General features: G+C 35.0%; 1 protein-coding gene across 9 annotated transcripts in view; it reads right to left on the bottom strand.

Annotated features, from left to right (window-relative positions):
• LOC138842386 (receptor-interacting serine/threonine-protein kinase 2-like) overlaps nucleotides 1–20,048 on the bottom strand; it is a 35,539-nt gene that overhangs the window by 13,540 nt on the left and 1,951 nt on the right. For 3 of the 9 annotated variants that reach the window (XM_070043965.1, XM_070043964.1, XM_070043963.1), the window contains exons 2-6: nucleotides 19,483–19,564; nucleotides 16,485–16,638; nucleotides 13,692–13,847; nucleotides 5,675–5,832; nucleotides 4,546–4,597 (exon numbers count right to left, since the gene is read on the bottom strand). In XM_070043965.1, coding sequence (XP_069900066.1) covers nucleotides 4,546–4,597; nucleotides 5,675–5,832; nucleotides 13,692–13,847; nucleotides 16,485–16,638; nucleotides 19,483–19,526 — 564 coding nt within the window. In that variant the 5' untranslated portion in view covers nucleotides 19,527–19,564. Of the gene's footprint in view, nucleotides 1–3,464; nucleotides 5,833–12,273; nucleotides 12,361–13,691; nucleotides 13,848–16,484; nucleotides 16,639–19,482; nucleotides 19,565–20,048 lie in introns of those variants that run through there. The other 6 variants (XM_070043961.1, XM_070043962.1, XR_011376818.1 and 3 more) reach the window with 5 other exon arrangements.

A 20,048-nucleotide genomic window follows, 5' to 3' on the forward strand; every position in this document is an offset into this window, starting at 1 on the left:
TAATGAGTCCACAGACACCCCAAAACACACCACCAGACGTGGACCTGCCCACCAGAAAGACAAGATCCAGCCTCATCCACCAGAACACAGGCACTAGTCCCCATACAACCATACAACCAAGCAATTCCACTCAGGTAGTTACCTGAGAGAAATGAAAACATGTATGTTCACACACAGACTTGCACATGAACAGTCATAGCAGCATGATTCATAATAGCCAATGAGTAGAAACAATCATAATTACCACTATTACTACAATAATATATGGACCTGTTGCTTAATGGAGAGGCCAGGGCTCTAGATATAAAACTGAGCATCACTAACATATACATGGTATAAAAGCCATGATCTGGTCTGGATCATCTAGGGGGAAAGTACAGATGGCAAACAGTAAAGGACCCATATTAGAGCTCTGAGGCATTCCAACAGTTAGAAATTGAGCAGAGGAAGAAAAAAAGAGGTAGAGGAAGAGAGGATAATAGGGAGTATGGTCTCTTGTGTCTTGGAAGGTATCAGAGGGAACGTTTCAAGGAGGGAAGAGTCAGCCATATCTAATCTGCTGAGAGGCCAAGTAAGATAAGCAGTATTTTCCAAAATTGCCATCCTTGGTAACTTGAACAAATGCAGCTTTAGTGGAGATATGAAAACAGAAGACTGATGGAAGTTTGTTAAAATTGAATTAGAGGTAAAGAAGTAGAGACAATAAGTATGGACAATTCCTACAAGGTGTTTAGATCTAAATGGGAGTAGAAAAATGAGGTGGTAGCTGAAGGATGATATGGGGTCAAGAATTTTTTTCCTATATAAAGACAGGATATAATAATAGCATAGATCTGTATGACAGATGAACGATCCAGTAGACAGGCAGAGATTGGCAATGCAAGAGCAGAGAGAGAATATAAAGAACAGAATGCTGGAGAGAGTAAGGGAATGGCATCCAGAGCACAAGTAATACTGTTTACAATTGTATAAGAACACTTTTTTCCCACTGTAAAAGAGATAAAGCAGGAAAGACAGGTCAAGTACAACTAAGTTTATAGATCTGGTAGTGGAACTACAAGGGAGTTCTCTCTCATGGTTTCTACTTTCTCAATGCTCAAAAGAAATACAGAACATAGGGTGTAGGAGGTTTAAGAAGGGAAGATAAGGTACAATATGCATTACCCCTGTCTTGTCTTCCTAAGTTCAGAATCTATTAAGAAAAGCCACACAATAATGAGAGATGATGATCAAAACATCACCTTTATTACTGATAAAGCTAATTGGAATCTGTCCCTTTTTAGATCTGTAGCATATGGGCTTAGTAACACTTTGTCCCTTCAGTTGACAGTTTTACTCACTCAGCTACAGGCCTCACCTGCTTCCATATGGGGAAGCATAAAATGTGTGCATCCTTTAGACAAGCTTACTTCTAAAAGGAGGAGAAAACTGAGAAGGGACTAGATAAGTACGCTTGCTTTTTCTCTAAAACTAACAAATGAGGAGGAGGAGTGCTGAGGGGCAGATAGGACTAGAAATGTTCCTCCCATGCTTTCCTTCTTAGGGATTGAAATGGAATTTCATCTTCACTTTGGAAACATGAAGTATGGGACTTACGCATCTCCTACAGTAGTACAAGATGATCATCTAAGTCTGTAATTCGCAAACTTTTGGGTCTCAGAACTCTTCAAAATTATTAAGAGCTTTTGTATATATTGGTCATATCTATTGATATTTACTACATTAGATTAAAACAGAAAATTTTAACACATCAGAGTATATGAAAACACATTCCATTAACCGTTGGAGTAATATCATCATACTTAATTTAGTCTCTGGAAAGATTTTTCCAGAGGATGAGAGTAAAAAGGGAAAATAATACCTTAATATTTATTATTTTGAAAAGTTTTGATTTTGTGAACCACTTAGAAAAGTCTCAGGAACCAACCCCACCTCCAGAGGTCCCTGCACCACAACTTAAGAACAGGTGATATATGAGAATGGAATAGTAGATGTATTTGAGAAACATAACAGAATTGCTAAGTAGAGTTTAGTGCCTAGTTTTAGCCATTAATTTAAAAAGAAACCAATGAATTCCATTTCTGGCCAAGATGAAGAAACAAGGACCAATTCACCCTCCTGCCTTAAGCAACCATTAGCCAGACAAAATGCATGAAACAGTGGTTTTCAAGACACTAGATATCAGGCAACAAAGGACAGTGATCTCTAAGTGATAGGAAACAACTGAAGTCAGCCTTATGACAGCCTGACTACCCAAGCTAACTGCCTTGGGAGAGTTTCCAGCTATACTACAGGGTAGAGAAGTAAGGCGGGGCCGAGAGGAAGCTCAGAGTTGAAGAGACAGGGCTGGGAGTTAGGGTAGACGGAGGCAGATAGAGTTTATAGGACAGAGCACCAAAGAGGAGAAGTACACAGAGAACTCCAGAGATCCGCAGAGCACTCCTCTCAAATATTCAGCAGCACTAATCAATGCAGGATGTAGAAGTAAGTAAGCCAAAAGCCATTGTTCTGCAATGAACAATAGGGAAAAACCAGGAAGTTTGTAGAGAAGTACTGCCTAATGGCATGATCTTCAGAAGAGCTAGAGTCTTTGGGGAATGGAGAAGAAATTATAGTTTGGAAGTGGCATTGGGGACAAAGGAGATATGTATTGGGATGGCCAAAAAGTTCGTACAGGTTTTTGTAAGATCTTATAGAAGAAGCCAAACAAACTTTTTGGCCAAGCCAATACATACACACATATATGTACATATATATACACATACACACACACACACACACACACACACACACACACACACACACACCCTATTACATGGTTCTGGGAGATAAGAGATAAGATGTTAATCCATTATTATAGCAACTTTTGATTTTTTTAAAATACAATGCTGATGAGCACTAGACATAAGTTTTGAATGGAAAATATATTTGGTTTTCTTTTTTTAGTTGGAAAGAAGATTCCCAGTCTACAGCTTGTCTTTTCATTTTCTATAGCATCTTCTGAAGTGTAAAATTTTTCAATTTTTTTGAAGTTCAATTATCAAAGAATTTTTTTAATAGGTCTTGTTTCTGATGTCATATATAAGAGCTCTTTGCTTAACCCAAGATCATGAAGATTTTCTTCTATGTTTACATTTAGGTGATGATTCATTCTACTTCTGAAATAAATCTTAATTCTATCTGATTTTTCGATCTCCAGGATTGGTCTGGAAATTCTACTCTTGCCCTTCTCCAATCAATTTTATACATAGCAGTGAGTGATATCTCCTAAACTTAAATTTAATCATGTTATTTCCCTGAAAAACTCACTTTAATGGCTTTCCATTGTACTTGGAATAAATTTCTAACCTTTTTATGATAATAGTCAACAGCCTCTCCTTACCACTTCAATCTCATCTCATAAAATAAAAACAACTTTGAATTAGAAAAAAAAAAACTTTGAGCTTGTCAGCTAACTTTCGTAGTTGTTCAAGGAATATTTTATTTACAGCGTATTTGTTATTTTTGTAATTCAAAAGGCCCAGATTAAAACTGTACACTAACTTAAGAAAGACGGTCTTTCATCTGGATTTTGTGCCCATCCACTTTCTATTAGAGAGATCATAAGTGCTCAATGAGGTATATCAAATGGCAAACTTTCTTCATTAGTGTCAGGTCGATGTCCTTGTGACACACTATACATAATCTGCAAAGGATTGGTGACTTCTGTCAAAACAAATATATTTCATTCATTAGAAATATATTATGATTTAATATATTAAATACATTCTAAAGCCAACCAAATGAACATGAGGGAATCTTAAAATCTTAGGAATAATTCATTACTTCCCTTTCTGTCAAAGGAATGTTTAGATCCCAGCTATTGCCAGACTTGCTGCCTCTCGTGGGAGGAGTTTATATCTTCACCTCTTTAATTCTGGGCTTGGCCATGTGATTTGATTTGGCCAATGGAGTATGAAGAGAGCAGAGTAAAACAGAGCTCAGCAGAGCTCAGCAGAACCTAGCAGAGCCAAGAAGGGCCATAGCAACTAATAACCCAACGTGAATGAAAAATAAATATTTAGTTTGTAAACTACTGAGATTCTGAGGTTGTTACACAGCAAACTGACCTAAATGAACCTCAAAATAAAGAAAGAGACAATATTATCAGAAAATTTTAAAAGTATTCTTCAGTATTTGCTGGTCTTTAGAAGAAGCACTACTGAAATTTTCATACAAACGATTTTATAGCTGGAATGAATCTTAGAAATAAGAATTCAAAATTCTTATTTTGCAGATAAAAAAAATTAGGACTTAAGAGATTTAGTGGCTTATAATAGAGTTAATTACTATCAGAACAAGAAGAATCTACACATTTTTCTGATCCTTAATCCAGTACTTTCCATCATACAGTGGATTCACAATGACAAATTGTTGTTTTTCTAGTGTGTTTTCCACAAAATGACTGTTAGGCAGATTTAAAATAAGTGATCTTTATTCAGATAGTTCTGAGTATGACTTACCAATATGATGTCACCTAGAATAAGGAAGTCAAAGTACACTTACCTTCAAAAGGCTGTTTTCTAGATAAGACTTCCCATGTGATAACTGCATAGCTCTTTAAGATAGAAATATACATATAGTACTTTATAAACTATTCATAATAAACTAAAATGGTACTGATTTTAAAAGCTGACTGTGAGATACCATTTTTTAAAGTAATAATGTAGTGAAATGCTGCTTAAAGAATCACTATATAGAACCAAGATGATGAATATTCATATACAGTTTTGTTTTGAAAGGGAATTAATTCAATTTGAAAAATTAGGAAATTACTGTAATAAGAACTTGAAGTTATAGGCAAGGATAACTTGTGGATGATTCTTTAACACCTAGATAAGCTATGCCCTTTAATTACATGATTCTATTATTCACACAAAATAAAGAGCAATAAAAAAGGCTGTCTCATGTAGCCCTATTCTATTGACTCTTTTTCTGGTGTAAGTACTGTCTCTTTTGGTAGTGTTAAATGTTAACTGCACTGTTTCCCTCTTCCTATCAAGGTCACATATGATAAAAACCCTTGAATATTATAAATTGATAGGACAACAAGATATGCTTTAATAATTTTTAAGGATGTAAAAGCAGCTTAAGGCGAGGCATCAGGACTTCCCTGGTGGCGCAGTGGTTAAGACTCCATGCTCCCAATGCAGGGGGTACGAGTTTGATCCCTGGTCAGAGAACCAGATCCCACATGCATTCTGCAACTGAGGAGCCTGCATGCTGCAACCCAGGAGCCCACGTGCCGCAACTAAGGAGCCCACCGCCGCAACCAAATAAATAAGTAAATAAATATTAAAAAAAAAAAGTAAGGCATCTTTATTTTCACATTTTTAATTTTTAATTTTTTTTTTTTGGCTGCACCACACAGCTTGTGGGATCTCAGTTCCCTGACCAGGGACTGAACCTGGGCCACGGCAGTGAAAACCGGGATCCTAACCACTAGGCCACCAGGGAACTCCCAAAGCAAGGCATCTTTAATATGAAAAACATTAACCACTGTCTCTAATTTATTTTCACCACACTTATGAGAGAAGCATAAAAATCATACTTTTAAAATGTAGCTTCAAAATTCGGATTGATTAATCTTGTTTTTTAGACAAGGTTAACTCTGAGCAAAAGTAACATGCTGTACCTGTATATATCATGCTTGATAGTAGCCCTTGATTTTTGTCCAGGTTCATAGTTTTCAGGTGGCATATAGATAATTGTGCCTCCTTCTGGTGCAGATTTACTACTTCGTGATTGTGAGAAGGACATCATGCGCCATTTTGATAAGCCAAGATCTGCAATCTGGAAGGGAAAAGAGTAATTGAATTTTTAAATTTTCTCTTTAAAAAAATTCAAGAATTGTTTTTGTTTATATTTATTATATTTAGACATGAGACCAGAGTAAATGCTATATGTATTAATATTTTATTTCTATAATAGTCTATTAGTTTCTTAACAAATTGGATTCCATAGTGCTGAACCCAACAACTCTAAAAGCAATATAAACTGACTTGAAGTTCAGCATAATATTACAAATTTTAAAAAAGACTAAGTTTTGAAAACTTAAACAGGAGTATTTTTGCCTTTTATTCTGAATGAGTATATACACTTCACTTTTTGTGACAAGTAGCTTTATATCATGTGCTTTCAAAATTTACCTATACCTCACAAAACTGCTAAACTAGTCACATCTAATACGATTGTCACTGGGTATTGTTTACAACTCAGGTTTATATGTTCTTATTTATAATGTGCTAAAAATAGTATCCTTAAAGTTTGAAATAAGTAAAATTCCAATATAGTATAACTCATTATTATATGATTTATGCCTACCACTAAAAGAATATGTTAACAATAGTATAATTAGCATATAAAACATATTTATGTCCGTGACAAGGAGTGCCTAAAGCATTATCACTGACAAACATTCTGTACTTTTGATATGTCCTTTACAGTTTTACTTCACTTGTAAATTTTGTGCAGATACTATCAATACACAATATCTTATAACTAAGTATCTAAAACGTTCCAATGTTTTTTTTTAAAAGGGAGACAAAAATGTAAGAACAGAAACAATATTTAGTGAACAAAAGAGTATAGGAAAACTCTGAAGACATTTAATTTAAATCACTTAGGTCTTCACAAGGCACAATTTAGGAGTCAACAGAGTGGAATGAGCTCTATCCAGCACACCATTTGTGGTTCAATCATTTAACTCTTAAAATGTTCACTAGCTTTAAGAGAAGAAATAAGTTATTTAGTGTTTAGATGAATTTGAGATTAAAAAAAATTATGGCCCCACTCCAAAAAGGGAGGGGGTAGCCTATATGAATCTTTCATACAGTATCATAATAAAAGGGTAAGTCTAAGAAAAATAATTAGAAAAGACCAAGAGGAAACATGGTGCCACTACATGAAGATAAGCTGGATTGATTTCTAAAGGCAATATAATATGTGTTCTGGAACATGGGTTCTAGAGCCTTGATTACTTAGATTTACATTCCACTTCTACCCCTTAATTAGCTGTGCAACCTTGGACAAGTTTTCTAATTTCTCTGTGCCTCAGATTACCCATCTTTAAACTGGGGATAATAACATAACACAGGGTTGTACTGAGGATATTAAACTAGTTATTCTAAGTGAAGCACTCAGAACAGTATCTGACACATAGTAAATGACCCCTGTGTGTTAGTATTATTAATGTCTTGTACATGGGAATAAGCCTCTAAAGATTGCTCTTATTCATACAATACTAATAAGCACAGTACATAGTTTCTGGGCCTTTAATACACTTTGAGGTGGTATTAAGACTCTGGGGAAGTGAATATCCTACTTACTTCTACTTGCCACTACAAACTCTTATTCCTCCCACTCATTCTCTAAAAGCAAAAAAAGTACTCCAGCTGCACATCTGCTAGGATAATAAGCATTACTATGAGAAGCAAAGTTTACTTCTGTGCCACAGTGAGAAATGTTAAAAAAAAAAACAAAAACTGGGATGTGGTCCATCTTATACCTGACCCACAAATTGCAAACTACTGGGCTAAATACTGGTTTGAATACAGTGCTGGAGAAAATGTATTCTGAGCTTGCTTCCTTATGTGCTCCTTTCACTTCACCTAAGGTCTTCATCTATGTTCTTAAATCTCACCTAGAAAACTTAATCAGAATTCCCTTTATCAGCTAATTTAGTTTGGCTTTCACATGGAACCATATTTGTCCCCCTTCTCTACTGCAAACACCATATACCAAAGACACGATTCATTAAATCTGGATCTTCCAGAGAAGAAAAAAAAGTGAAGAATATGATGAGAGGAATACAAGTTCCATGATTTCTTGAGGGTCCTGGTATCATTCAGCAATGAAGACAGAGGATAGGAACTTTTCTATTCTATACGAGATCTTAACATGCATTTCAAAGGTAAAGGTTCTTTTTAGCTAAAAAAGATGATAAAAGCAACAAGAATTTACTGTATTAGCACAGGAAACTATATTTAGTATCTCAAAATAACCTATAAAGGAAAATAATCTGAAAAATATATAAAACTGAATCACTTTGCTGTACACCTGAAACTAACATAATATTGTAAATCAACTATACTTCAATTTAAAAAAAGATTAAAAAACTAGAGGAAATTAAAACACACTATTCATAAAAATCATCCATAATCTTATTACCCTACCAGAATAGCTATTTTCATTTATATAATACTATCCATGTCTGTAAATTTATAAAGTTATCAGTAAGAAGCTATGAGGAATAACTTTAAGCATTCTTAGAAGTTCCACACATGATGGACAGAATAGCTGAGAAATCAAACATGGTACATATAAACATTTATTTCAAATAAGCCTACCACAGGTTCATTTGTATTTAAGGTGCACTAATTGATACTGACCAGCAGATAAACAAATTGAATGTATTCTTTTTAAAGTAGAAAAGTCCTGGTTGATCTTAATTGGTAGTATATGTTTTTCTTTTAGATACTATGTTTCTGGTTAGCATTCCAGTATAAAAATTTACTTCAAAAAACTGTAGCAAGGTGTGTTTCCATTTAATTTCATTAAGTATTTTAAAAGATTTTTTGCACTTCATTTAAAGGCCCTTCCAAGAAGATAGGTAGATCAGGTAACTGTTACTTTTTCATGAGTCACTGATAAACTTTGACTTTTAAGGGACATTTATAAAATAAAAAGTAGAGACACACAGGATGCATATAAAAGAGTATCATAATTTATAAGAATAGTATTAGAAAGGTCACAGTTTTGTATGTGTTAAAGCTAATAAAAGTTAAAAAAAACACACAAAGCCAAACTATTTTAAATTCTATTTATTTCAAAGAAAGACCATGGCTACCCTACTGATCAATGAAAAAGAGAAAGTAGGGATCATCATCACCTATTACTTTGCTTCTGTTTTCTGTATCAAGAATAGTTTCTGGACTGAGATGAAGAAAATAAAGTCCAAGGAGGTTGAAAAGTTTATAAAGGACAAATCTCAGGTCATTTTACATATACTTCAGGTTTAGTTAGAATACTCGCGAATACCTCCATGGTGATGGAGAGGTATTACAGGATACGAGAAAAGCAAATGTCATTCTGATTTTTAAGAAGGGAAAATAATATTGATTTTGCAAATCTATATATTGGCAGAGACTACCCTTAATCCCAGGTTTAAAAATTTAATGAAAGGGTTACTTTATGAGTAATTGATAAAAGAGCCAGAAAGAACTAATGAAAAATTATATTAGCCCAGTGATCAATTTCAGACCTCATGCGACATATCCCAAGTACTTGGGATGTCTAGCACAACACTGTTGCTCCACAAATACTTAATAAAGGAATGACAGACTTCATTTCCTTTTTTGTCAGTAGGACTACTGTCAAAGAGTAAACGTTAAAACAGTTTGTATATTATAAAACAGTCTGAGGTACTTTAATAATATCCTTGACTATTAAATTATCAGACCTATCGGGTATATATAGAAGATCTGGAATTCATTCATTTGTTCATTCAACAACTACTTATTGAATGCTTCTATACGGCATATGCTAAGCAGGTGGCAGTGAATAAAACAGACTACATTTTAGTCTTTGTGAAGCTTATTATATTATAATTGGGGAAGACGGTCAATAAACATATTAATAAAAAATGTTTTGTAAGATGGTGAAAAATACTATGGAGAAGCATTAATCAAGGTATGAGGATACAGAGGAACTAGGCGGGTTGTCAGGGAAAGCCACTCTGATAATGAGGAAGAAAAGGAAAGGGAGTAAGTCATGAGTATGTAACAAGGAAGAATAAATCTGACTCCATATTGGATCTGTTTCTTTTACTGTAACCTTCGTATTCTATTGCTTTTGCTACAAGTTAAGTATGTTGCCTATAGCCTGAAATATACAAGACAGCCCATTCTCAAGGCTCTGACCTTTAAGGGTATAACACTTTTCTATTCATACAGAGATAAAAAGTTACAGAACAGACAATTACATTTGTCTTGTTGGACGTTTACAGGAACATCAAGATCTGACCTACATGGACTGCTGCAAGAACAAAGGAGTCCAAGAAATTTGCAACAAGCAACCACACCCTCTCCCCTTTTAGTCTGAATTCTAGCTGGGGTAAGGTGGTTCTTTGGGACACTAGTCCACCATCTTCTTGGTCTACCGGCTTTCTGAATAAAGTTGCTATTCCTTGCCCCAACACCTCGTCTGTTGATTTACTGGCCCTGTCCTACAGTGAGCAGTATGAACTTGGACTTGGTAACAAGGACACCTGGGAAAGCAGTCAAGCAAGGACTTTTGTAATATTCTAATGGAAAAAAATGGAGAAATATGGGCTGTATAACAGCTCTTTTAGGAGTATTCCAAACAAAATGAATGCTTATTCTCCAAAAGCCCTAATTAATAAACGGATTGATATTGACTTGAAAGGAGGTTTTCAGACCATGTTGTGTAGCTCTGATTTGAGCTCTGTACTGCTTAATAGTTAATCATGACTTGAAGATACAAAAAAGCAGCTAATTAAATTTGAAGATGACACAAAGCTGGAGGACAAAGTTAAAAATCCTTGGGCTACAGAAAAAACATTCAAAAAGGTCTTAAGAGCTGAAGTTATCACCCAAATCTAACAAGATAAACTTTGATGATGTCCAGAAAATATCCTGTGAAGTACATGACAAGGAGACATGACTTAAGTAACAATACATTAAAAAAAAGAAAGAAAGAAAACCTCTCAGTGTTTTTTGTTGACACTGAGCCCAACTTGAATGTTGTTATAGGACTGCCCCCCAAAAGACGAATTAGTAAGGAACTATGAATACGAAGTAAAGTATTTAAGGACGATTCTACATTTATCACACCACATCAAGGGTGTAACTGACCAGGACCCTATGAGGCCTTCCTGGGACAGACCTCCCTCCACATATCTACTGCTTTAGCTCCTCTCTAAAGTACCTAGATAATAGTATCTGATGCATATTTCCTGAGTTTTTCAGATGCTAAAACCACCAACAAATGGAAGAAATTAACTACTTGATGATCATGGGCACGTAATCCCCAGACCTTCTAGCACCTAAGGATTGACCACCATCAACCAATCAGAGAATTTGTGCAAGAGCTGACCACATACCCAAGGTGTGTCCCTTCCTCACCTTGCCTTTAAAAATGCTTTGCTGAAACCCTTTGGGTAGTTAGGGTTTTTTCAGCATGAGCTACCTCTTCTCCTTGCTTGGCCCTGCAATAAACCTTTCTCTGCTCCAAACTCTGACATTTTGGTTTGTTTGACCTCCCTAATGTATTGGCCACACAAACTTGTGTTAGGTAATATGGGTATTTTGATTAGTTTTGAGGATCAAAATTTAAGAGAGATTTAAACACAGATGCATCTAGATAGCATCTGGGATTAAAACCTATGTAATAAGGAAATTGGCTGAAGAAACTAAAGATGTGTATAAGGGAAAAGTGTACGTGAGAAGTAAGGGGATTATAGCTAACTTCAAATCTCAGAAGCACTGTCAGGTGGAAATAAAATTGGACTTTGAACTCACTTTATCACTAGGACCGATGAGTGGAAGCAACAGAGAAGGAGTTTTGACTGATCGTATAAAAAAATGTCACAGTCATTCAGTTACGGAGCTTAAACACTCTCTTGTCACAGGGTAACTGCCTTGGGAGATGAGGGATTGTTGTAGTGAGGATTCAGAGGGCCAGCTGATTAGGGGACTAGAATAGGTCACTTCTACCTGTATGGTTCTATAACTGATGGAATAGATTTGTCTCTTTTTTTTAAGTAGTATTGAGGCAGCAGCTTGCTTCTCTCTTCCTTTTCCTTCCATTTTATTCTAGGCAGAGGGAGTGCCTTCAATAAAGGTTTATTTTTTCACTTAACTTTTCTCACACTTTTTATATTTATTTTTCTATTGTTCCAACTTCCTTATTACTTATTTGAACATTTTTGGATACTTATAATAATCTTCAATTATGTACATTATTTGAAGTGTAGCAAAATACTATGTAAAAATAAAGTGAGTTACATTTAGTATTAATTTCTCAGCAACTACTTTTTATTTGCTGTCTTCAGTTACATATAGGGTAACTGAAATCACTACTGCTCTGGTGCCTTTAGGTATCTAAATCTTATGCTTTATGCAAAAAATTAATTCAAAACAGATCACAGATTTAAATGTAAAACATAAATCTATGGAACTTTTAGAAGATAACATAGAAGTAAATCTGCAATACCTGTGGCTTCGTGAAGAGTGCTTAGACATGACAGCAAAAGCATGATCATAAAAGAAATAGATTACAACTTTTGCTCTGTGAAAGACCCTGTTAAAAGGATGAAAAGAACAAACTTTGGATTGGCAGAAAATTTTTGCAAACTACATATCTGATTAAGGACTTATATCTAAAAAATATACAGAACTCTTAAAACCCAATAGTATAAAAGCAAAGAATCCAAGTAGAAAATGGTCTTAAGATATGAAGAGATGTTTCACTGAAAAGGATATAGAGATGGCAAATAAATAAATAACAATATTCAACATTATAGGAAAATGAAAATTAAGACCATGGTGCTATATCACTATACATCTATTAGAATGCTAGAATAAAAAACTATGATAATACCAAATGCTGGTGAGGGTGCAGAAAAGCTGGGTTTTTCATACATTGCTGGTGGAATATACGACGGTACAGCCACTGTGGCAAGTAGCTAGGTAGTTTCTTAAAAAGCTAAACATATGCTTACCATATGACCAAGCAGTTACACTCTTGGGCATTCATCTAGGAGGAATGAAAACTTACGTTTGTTCAAAAAGTTGCACAGGACTGTTCATAGGAGCTTTATTGTAATTGCCAAAGACTAAAAATAACCAAAATATCTCTCAACAGCTGAATGGTTAAACAACTTTTGTACACCCATACCATGGAATACTATTCACCAGTGAAAAAGGAACCAACTGTTGACACAAGCAACAACTTAAATGGATCTCAAAGGCATTATGCTAAGTGAACAAAGCAGTCTCACAATATCACACACTGTATGATTCCATTCATATAGTATTCTCGAAATGACAAAATTATAGAGATGGAAGACAGGTTAGTGGTTGACAGTAGTTAGGTATGATGGAGGGGAGAAGGTATGACTATAAAGGGGTAGCATAAGTGATATCTTTCTTGTGACAGAGTAGTGCTATATCTTGATTGCTGTGGTGGTTACACAAATTTACACATGATAAAGTGATACAGAACTATATACATGCATTGTACCAATGCCAAATTCCTGGTCCTGAAATAGTACTATAATTATATGTGATGTAACCACTGGCAGAAATTGGGTGAAGGGTACATGGGACTCCTTTGTATTATCTTTGCAACCATCTATGAATCTATAATAATTTCAAAATGAAAAGTTAACAAAGGTATAATCGACAATTTAAATTAAGAACAGAATGACTGTATTTTGAACCATAATTTTACCAATGTCTGTAGTCTAGGAATAACTAACTCACTGCAGCAGGAAGAAGTGGCACTGAATTAGGGGCTATGGAAAAGGCAGAGGTATTAAATTGGTAAGATAGAAGAAATAACTAAAAAGTCTTTAAAACTATTAAACACAAGGATGCAGATAAGCTTTTTTTTTAAAAAAAAGTAACTACCTTAACGTGAAATTCATTATCCAATAAGATATTCTGAGTCTTCAGGTCATGATGAAGTAGAGGAGGATTCATATTGTGCAGGTAATTTACACTGAGTGCAATTTCATGCAGAATACGAAATCCTAATGGCCAAGGAACATCAGGATATTCATTTTTCTTCATATATGTGGAAAGAAACAAAACTAAAATTAGTGGCCAAATTTATTTCCACTTAGAAAATGAAATATTCCATGAGGAAATATAGTATTAAACTAAATATCTGGTATAACTAAATTCAGGGCAAAAAATACTCATTTTGTTATATTATCAATTTGACGTTATTTAACATCCTTGTATCTTACTTTCCTCAATTATTAGAGAAAATAATGACTTTACAGTACTGATATTTCCTTTTAGTTTATATTGGTAATGCAACTACATGGTATGGGGGCTTTCTTCAGTTGAGACAGTTTTAAATTATTTTTTATCTGTATAATACCCAGACATGTATTTATACTCATACCCATCTTCCCATTCTATGGCTTCTTATCAAATAACTTGTGCCCATGAATGTGTACACACACACACACACACACACACACACACACACAACAATTTGTTTCTATTCAAAATTTATATTTTAAATTTCCTATTAATATAAAACCATACTTGATTACGATGATAACCACTGCATCAATTAAAATTATGACCATAATATATTTACTTACTAAGCATTAATACTTCCTATTTTTAAATCATATATTTACTTGCATTTCAGCTTGAAAAATTAGCATTTGGGAGTTTTGCTTTTGTGAAGGAGACAAAAATCATCTTCATTTCTAAGTATATATAACATAGAAACATTAAAAATGTAATGTTTTCTATTTCCTGGTACTTACAAGTGACAGTCATCTGAACTTTCTTAAATGTTTTCTGAACATAAAAGTTTTAATACAGCTTCCCAGGAGAATGAACATACTCAGAAAAATTAGATAATTTGGGAATATCCAACTATGAATCATCAGGGACCATGCCACTGGGTACATTTTACTAAATAATATGAAAAAGTATGCTTCCACTGAGCTCAAAACTGTTCTTAAGAATTTTTTTTCTGCAGATGGGTCAGCTTATAGTTCATTGATTAACTAACTTGGCAGGGGAGTGGCTCAAAATACTTGTCTTTACATAGTATTTTGATTTTTTTCATCAATCTTTTGTGAGGTTGGGGGAACGTGCTTCAAGATAAATCCTGACCTAATAATACAGGACACCAAAAGAAACACAAAACACAAATGTTCAACATTACTTCCTCTTGTATACACAGATTCCCATCCCCTTGAGTAACTGAATCTTTTAATCTTTAAAAAGGTAACTTTTTCTGAAAATTATATAGTTTAAAGAAGTAACAAGGCCTCTCTGCAGTATAGTGCTATATGGAAGCTTTTGATCATGGAGAGGAAGGTAGATGAGTGCTCACTATGTATTTTATGATTCCTTCCAGGAGTCAGCAATCCCCCTGTAGGAGGCTCTAGAATTTCTAATGGGCTCCAAATTTGGGTACCAGAGCATCTACTGTGGTGCTGGGGTATGGGAAGACAACATTAGAATTTATGCTTATACTCATTTAACAAAAGGAAACTGTGTTTAATTAGTATTTGTATCTTACTTGCTGTGTTGGTTACACAAATCTTATACACTGACACTAGTTACTTTACTCTGCCCTTGTTTCAGATGGTCCTGTCACAAACAGAATGTGTTGTATCCCGAAATAAAGAGGAAGTCACTCCATGAGTGGTGACAGTGGCACCCATTCTCTCTTGTTTGCTTATAGATCACTGTGATGTATCAGAATTTAGGAGTGTTCAGTGACTAGATTTTACAGATTATGTTACTACTCAGTTTTAACTAAAGCACCCCTCACAAAAGAGACCGAGTTCTTTAAAAATATTTCTTGACAGAAACTGCAGGCTAGAGATAATCTTAGTAACATGAAAGCAAGCAAACAACAATAGATGGATACACATATTTTGAGAATGAGGACACCCCCCACAACCGGGCCATATTTGTTTACTGATGGGATTCACAATTAAAGCCAGATAACTGATACCTTGGGAAAAAGGTACATGGCTCATGCCATTGTCTATTATTGGAAAAGCTCACGTATTTGATACTCAGATTTATTTGGTCTATTAATTCAGAACTTTATGAACTGGTATTATTAACATTTAATTTGAACCCTACATTGTCTTTAACATAAAATGAAATCTGGCTTAAACTAACAATAAATTGTATGGTGTGCAGAGTTTATCTTTTCTCTCTCCTGTTCCTCTCTTACATATATATACATGTGGATATTCGAATTCAATGTAAACCTCAGGAACAGTAACCTAAGCAAAATAATCTAGGTCACTTAGAATGCAGGGTCTGACTCCACAGTATTTTTTTTTTTTTTTTTTTTGCGGTACCCGGGCCTTTCACCGTTGCGGCTCTCCCGTTGCGGAGCACAGGCTCCGGACGCGCAGGCTCAGCCGCCATGGCTCACAGGCCCAGCCGCTCCGCGGCATGTGGGATCCTCCCGGACCGGGGCACGAACCCATGTCCCCTGCATCCGCAGGCGGACTCTCAACCACTGTGCCACCAGGGAAGCCCCACAGTAGTTTTAACAACACAAAAGAAGCCATAAATGGTGAAGTTTTTCATTATTCTTATTTTGATTCATCTGTATATCCTCAAATAATCTGATCATTTGTAAAACGAAAGTACTATATAGGTTGAATAACAGAATTATAACGACTGAAAATGTATAATACTTACCCTATGTAGGAGTTCATTTAATGACCCATTTGGCATGTATTCAGTAACTATTCCCCAAAATTCAGGCTCATTGCAAACTCCCAAAATTGGAAGACTGTAACTAAATCTAGCTTTGTGTAAAATTTCAGCTTCTCTTAAGACATCATTTCTTTCACTAAAGAAAGAAAACGTATAATTATTTCAAAGTAAGGAAAAATACACAATTATCAAGCCCATAAATATTAATTAATCCTGGATTTTTTCATTCATTAGCTTTTGACCTCATGTAAATTATGCAGCTTCTCTTAGTTTCTTCGTGTTTAAAGTTGGGATAATATCTACCCTATATATTCCATAGGTCTGTTTAGAGACCAAAATACCTGTATAAGCCACTGACAGAAAAAAGTGCTACATACAGATTATTATTGTACTCTTCTCAGGAAAGGGAAAGAATACCATGTTTAAGTTTATAAAGTCTATATTAGAATGATAGGTGCCTGAACTAATTACATTAAGTTTATGTTGTATTAAAATGATCAAATTTGATTAGACTATTATATTAAATTTTATGGTTGCATACCATGTAAAAATTTTCTAAATATCCTGAATATTAAAACACTTAAATGTTGTAGATTTTAATGACTAGATGATAATAGTTGTGTAAGGGTCAATAATGCTTAGAAATTATATACTGGAACACAGGAAAAGGACACTGAGAACAGGTAAATGCTTAGAATGGATCCCTGGGCTAACTCTGGATCCCAGGTTCATATGATTTTTCATTCATAAAACAAATAAATATTGAACATTTATTATGAATAAAGAACTGTGCTCAGCATTATGGAGACTAGTAAGTTTAAAAAAACCAAAAAACAAAACACATAGTCTGTGACCTCAAACTGTCCAGAAATCTTTTTAAGAAAAATAAGTACTCACTGTGGTCTTGATTTACACTTCTCCAATGATTAGTGATGTTGAGCACCTTTTCATATACCTATTGGTCACTTGTATGTCTTTGGATGTGTTAATTATATTGATATTGGTAATTATTCCATGATGATGTATATGTATAGCAAATAATCATGTTTTGCACTTTAAATATATACGATTGTATTTGTCAATTATTCCTCAATAAAGTTAAAAAATAAGAAAAGCAAAAAAAGAAAACCAAATACTTAAAATATAAGGCAGAATATGATAAGCGCCATCAAAAACAAGTAAATAAGCATGCAAATAAATAAATAAATATAGGGAGCTCAGAGAACTAGTAAATCTGGGCTAAGGGAGTTGCTACAGCCTTTAGAGAGAGATGTCAACAGTACCTTAAGGATGGATAGAATTTCAACCACTGGAAAAAGGGCATCCAAGATATGTGGTCCCTCCCCAAGATGGGAGAGATTTTGCCTTTCTTTGTCATCTGTGTCTCCCCAGGATCTGGAACAGTACCTGGCACACAGAATTTGTCTAATAGATGTGTATCAAATGAACTCAAGGAAGTTAAAGTACAGGCTATATCTGGAAAATGACAAATTGTTTAATATGAATCAGGATGTGTAACAGCGTGTGTAAAGGGAGTGAAGGTGAATAGGGTAGGGTAGGGCCTCATCGCAGAGCCTTAAAGCCAGGTGAGAGCATTTACACTTGATTTGGTAGTCACTGAGTTGTGACTACAGGTTATTGAGCACAGGAGTGACAGGAGTGGAACAAACTTTTAGGATGATTAACTTGGCAGCAAGGTGTAGGATCAGCAGAAGGAGGTAGAGTTTGAAAGCCAGGTATTAGAAGATTATAATACTAGTTAAGATGTGAAGCAATGAGAGTCTGAAACTATAAAGGTTGCAGTGTAAATAGAAAGAAAAACACTAGCTGAATAGAATACCCAGGCTCTGGTGGCTGACTGATTGACCTGATTGACTAAGGGAGGTATATACATATATATATGTGTATATGTGTGTGTATGTATGTGTGTGTGTACGTATGTGTGTGTGTACATATATATGAAGGGAACTGCATTTGTCACCAATTTTTTTCCATGGACGATTTGGTATTGGTAGCAGCAGTAATAGAAAGAGAACTGTCTCTAGGAGAAGCTTATTAGGTAAACAATGATGATTAGTTGGTGCTTAAACCACCCAAACTCTTGATGAATGGCTGCCGAAATAAGAAAAGCAACAGACATTCCAGACCAGACTATGAAGCCTCCTTTAAAAACAAACAATAAGCAAAATAAAGCAAAAACATCTTAGTCATCTATGTTTTGAAGAGGTAATATACTTACATGTTTCAAAATTCAAGAATTACAAGAATGCATAAAAGAGTTTCTCTTCTTCTCCCTGCTCTTCAGCCACTTAATATCCCAACTGTGAGGCAACCCATTTTACCAGTTTGTGAGACCTGCTTTAATTAAATTTATATTTCCTAAGCTGAAACAGGTCTGTATTTGCCTCATGAAAGGTAGGTCAACAAGACAGTTATTGAGTAGCACCTTTGCTGGGAAGGTTCCTGGATACTCTGAGAAAGAATTATAGAGAGGGCATGCTAGGGGATATCTTATTGATACTTAATGTACTAATTCCCCCTCCCATGAAGAGTATGATGCATTCTTCCTTCTCTTGTGATCCTATTATTTGTTGGCCACTTTACTACAGTTGGTTTCATTATCCCTACTTTATATATGAGAGCACGAAGGCTCACATAAATTAATAATTTCTATTGGTCATGCCAACAATAAGTGGCAGATTTGGAGTCAGATTTGAATTGCAATTGTGGGACGCTAAAGCCTTTGTTTTTTCCATTCACTGCTTAATCAGAGAAGAAAAATTCTTGAAGTCAGATTTCAGGAAGAATGAGTGGGAAAACAGAAAAAGCCAACACAGTTTAAAACTAGGTTTTTATATTAAAAAAATAAAAATGTAAAACAGCTTTTACAGACATATTACCAAAATTACCCATAACAAATTTCAGTTACAAAACAGTTACACTGTTTACACAAGGTATTTGAACAACCTATCAGACTCACCTATTCATAAGGCGTTGGGAGATTGCTGGGGAAGGTCCTCTCATGGGCAGAAGTCAGGTTACAGAGAATAATTCACCAATCACTAAAATAAGAACATGTTACAGCACATAAACTTAGTTTTCTTTTGTGATCTCAAAGAACAATGCAAACATTATCCACACCAGAGCCCAAGAAGTACATGTATCTGTTATTCCCACTTCATAAGTGAGGACATAAGGCACCCTGTGAGTCAACTGCAGAGCCCAGTCCTATGCTCAGACTACATAAATACAGCTAATGTTAACATTCTAGGAAACAAGTGGAAGAAAAAATGTGATGCAGTAATGCCAGAGTGTTGCACTGGTCCTTACGGCGTCTTTGACGGCAGAATTAATTTCCTACCCGATTTAGTGAAGAATTTTAGATTATGAAATTGTTAATGAGCACGAGAGGGAACTCCCTTCATTTCTTGGCCCCAAATGGCACAAAACTTAGATAAATTAAAATCTTGAGAAGCAGCATCCAAAATGGGAGGATCAATCTCCTTTAAAATACCTAAGGAGTCCATCAGTGCTAGATTTTCACAT

The sequence above is a fragment of the Globicephala melas genome, chromosome 17, assembly GCF_963455315.2.
Source record: "Globicephala melas chromosome 17, mGloMel1.2, whole genome shotgun sequence".
NCBI classification, from domain to species: domain Eukaryota; kingdom Metazoa; phylum Chordata; class Mammalia; order Artiodactyla; family Delphinidae; genus Globicephala; species Globicephala melas.